Consider the following 2759-nt stretch of genomic DNA (forward strand, 5'->3'; position numbering starts at 1 on the left):
GTCATTTCCATTCCTTTACCTTTCTTTTTCTTTTTTTTTGGTTAAATCTCACCTGAGGATATTTTTTCCCATTAATTTTTTAAAGAGGGAGTAGAAGGTAGGGAGGGAGTAAAGGGGGGAAAGGGGAGGGGAGAGAGAGAGAGAGAGGAAGAGAGATAGAGATGGAAACATTGATGTGAGAGAGACACATCGATTGGTTGCCTCCTGAACTTGCCCGGTCCTGGGCCAGGGATTGAACCTGCAATCCAGGTACATGCCCTTGACCAGCAATCAAACCCCAGACGCTGTGGTCCGGGGGGGGGCTGACACTCTAGTCTAACCACTGATCCACACCGGCCAGGGCAATGGACCTTCATTTTTTAAAAATATGTTTTCATTGACTTGGGAGAGAAAGGAGGGGAGAGGGAGAGAGAGAAACAGCAATATGAGAGTGTAACATCGATTGGCTGCCTTCTACACGCCCCCGACTGGGGATCGAGCCCGAGACCCAGGCATGCGCCCCAACCGGGAATCGAACCGGAGACCTTTCGGTGCGTGGGAGTGCGTCTTAGACCTAACCCTCTTGAGTGTGACCTCCCTCGTGCTGCCTGGGCGTTGGGGCCACACAGTGGGGAGGTCCTGGTCGCCCTCCGCTTGGGGGGAGGGGAGCTGGGAGGAGGGGCCCCCCGGGCTTTAGACTCTGTTCTCACCTGGGCAGGCACCGACGAGAAGGTCCTGGCGCACATCACGGAGGAAGGCAAGAAGCTGATGGCGACGGCCGACTCGGTCCTCACCAAGGTGGCCGAGGACCTGCTCGACGGCGCCGTGCTGGTGGGGCAGCTGGAACTGATCTGGAGTCACAGGGCGCGGTTTCTTGACATCTGGGAGCTGAGTGAGTGCCGGGCGCCAGCTGCTGGGGGTGACGGGGGTGTCGGGCTCACGGGGTTTCCAGAGGCTGATGTTTGAGGGGCTCTTTTTGCCGCGAGAGTGACAGGACGGCTTCTTTTCTTTTTTGGAAAATAACCCACAAAAGATTGGTGAATTTATTTATTATTTTGAAACAATCGCACCGCTCTAAGAAAATGGGAGCGACAGTGAAAAGAACTTTCTAAAAACCCTCCACCGTGGGAGAGTAGGCTGCCACTCGGATGCCCGTCATCCTGGGGACCTGAGCGTGCACTTCCCAGAGGCCAGGCCTGGCCCCACGCGCTACACGGTCCCCACCGATGGCAGAAATGAACCTTGACAGGTGACCCCCTGGGATGTCCGTGGTCCCGGACTGGTATGGAGAGCAGCAGGCTTCCGCACGGAATCAGACGTGGCATTTTGTGTCACGTGGTGTCCAGTCCTCGGAAAGATAGAGCAGGAAAGTGATCAGACCGTGACCGAGCCCCAGTGCTCACCGGCCCGTCCCCCTGCTGAGCGTGGGCGCTGAAGGGGCTGGGCTCGCGCCCTGAGCGGGCATCGCATCCAAGAAGAGGAAGAAACGGTCGCCATGGAGAAGGATCTGTTCGTTTGTTCTATTGGGTAACTTTTTTTTTTCACGCCAGAGAGAAAAAGTCTTTCGCCGCAGGAGAAAAAACACGATATGAAGAAAGTGCTGGACTACAGGTGGGAGGAGCTGCAGTTCCTGCAGGAGGAGCGGCGCCGGGTGGACAGCCTGCTGAAGCTGTGCGAGGCGGCCAAGCGCTGGGTGGAAGGTGACTCCATCCGACCTTCACCCACCGGCTGGCAGGTCGGGGAGGGCCTGTGGGAAGGTGCCCGCGGGTTGCCCTCCGAGGGCGGCTTCGGTAAAACGTTCATTTAAGCAAAGTTGGACCTGGCGCCTGTTCTCTTTGGTATTTACCCCAGGCCTCTCTCTCTCTCTCCCTCTTTTAATATATTTGTATTGGTCTCAGAGTGGAAGGGAGGGGGGAGTGAGAGAAACATCAATGGTGAGAGAGAATCACTGGTCGGCTGCCTCCTGCATGGCCCCCCTGGGGATGGAGCCCACAACCCAGGCATGTGCCCTGACCGGGAATCAAACCATGACCTCCTTCTCCCCCCTCACTGCCCCACCCCCGTCTTCTGTCCCCCTCTTTCTGACTCCTGAAGTTCAGTGCCAGGTGTGTCTGGAAATGCCATGATTCCCCATGGACCTGAGACCTCCAGATCCCCAACCCTCCGTGTCCTGGCGGGAATATGACCTGCTGCTACTAGGCCGACGGAGGGAGAACAGGGCGGCCGTAGCGAGGGGGTGGGGTGAAGAGGAGCCTGTCCCCTCCTGGCCTCGTCAGCGCCCCCACAGTCCAGCTCCCCGAGCAGGAATCTGCCGGGCTCCCAGCACCCCCACCGTGGCTTGGGTTCCACGTTCCAGGCCTCGGGCCCCGCTTCCCACGGGCCCATCCGCTGTCACATCCCACAGGTTGTGGCCCCGAGTGCCTTCTCTGCTCCCCCCGCCCCGTCCTGTGTGTCCTGGCGTCGAAGTGGGTGGGACACAAGGGGGGCCTTTCTTCAAACCGTCCTCTTCACCCAGAGTGGACAGCAAGTCCACTTTCAGTTTGTGTGAAAACTAATGCGCAAGAGGGGGCGGGTGTCTGGATTCTTATTGAGAAAAAATGCCAGCGAGTGTGTTCCCTGGAGTTTCCTCAAGAGCAGTGAGGCCGGCGGGAGGCTCAGGGCTGAGAGGTCAGGGGTCAGTTCTGGTCAAGGGCACACGCCCAGGTTGTGGGCTCCATCCCCCGTGTGGGGGAGGGGGGTTGGGGGTTGGGGGGTCGCGAGTGTGCAGGAGGCAGCTGATC

The 2759-nt window shown here is 58.5% G+C and overlaps 1 protein-coding gene across 1 annotated transcript in view; it reads left to right on the forward strand.

Moving 5' to 3' along the window:
• The window catches only part of RNF213 (ring finger protein 213), a 134056-nt gene that overhangs the window by 42951 nt on the left and 88346 nt on the right, over nucleotides 1-2759 (forward strand). Inside the window, exons 19-20 of the mRNA XM_015559756.1 lie at nucleotides 698-871; nucleotides 1530-1714. Of these exons, the coding sequence (XP_015415242.1) occupies nucleotides 698-871; nucleotides 1530-1714 (359 nt within the window). The remainder of the gene's footprint in view (nucleotides 1-697; nucleotides 872-1529; nucleotides 1715-2759) is intronic.

Source organism: Myotis davidii, unplaced genomic scaffold (assembly GCF_000327345.1).
Source record: "Myotis davidii unplaced genomic scaffold, ASM32734v1 scaffold211, whole genome shotgun sequence".
NCBI classification, from domain to species: Eukaryota; Metazoa; Chordata; class Mammalia; order Chiroptera; family Vespertilionidae; genus Myotis; species Myotis davidii.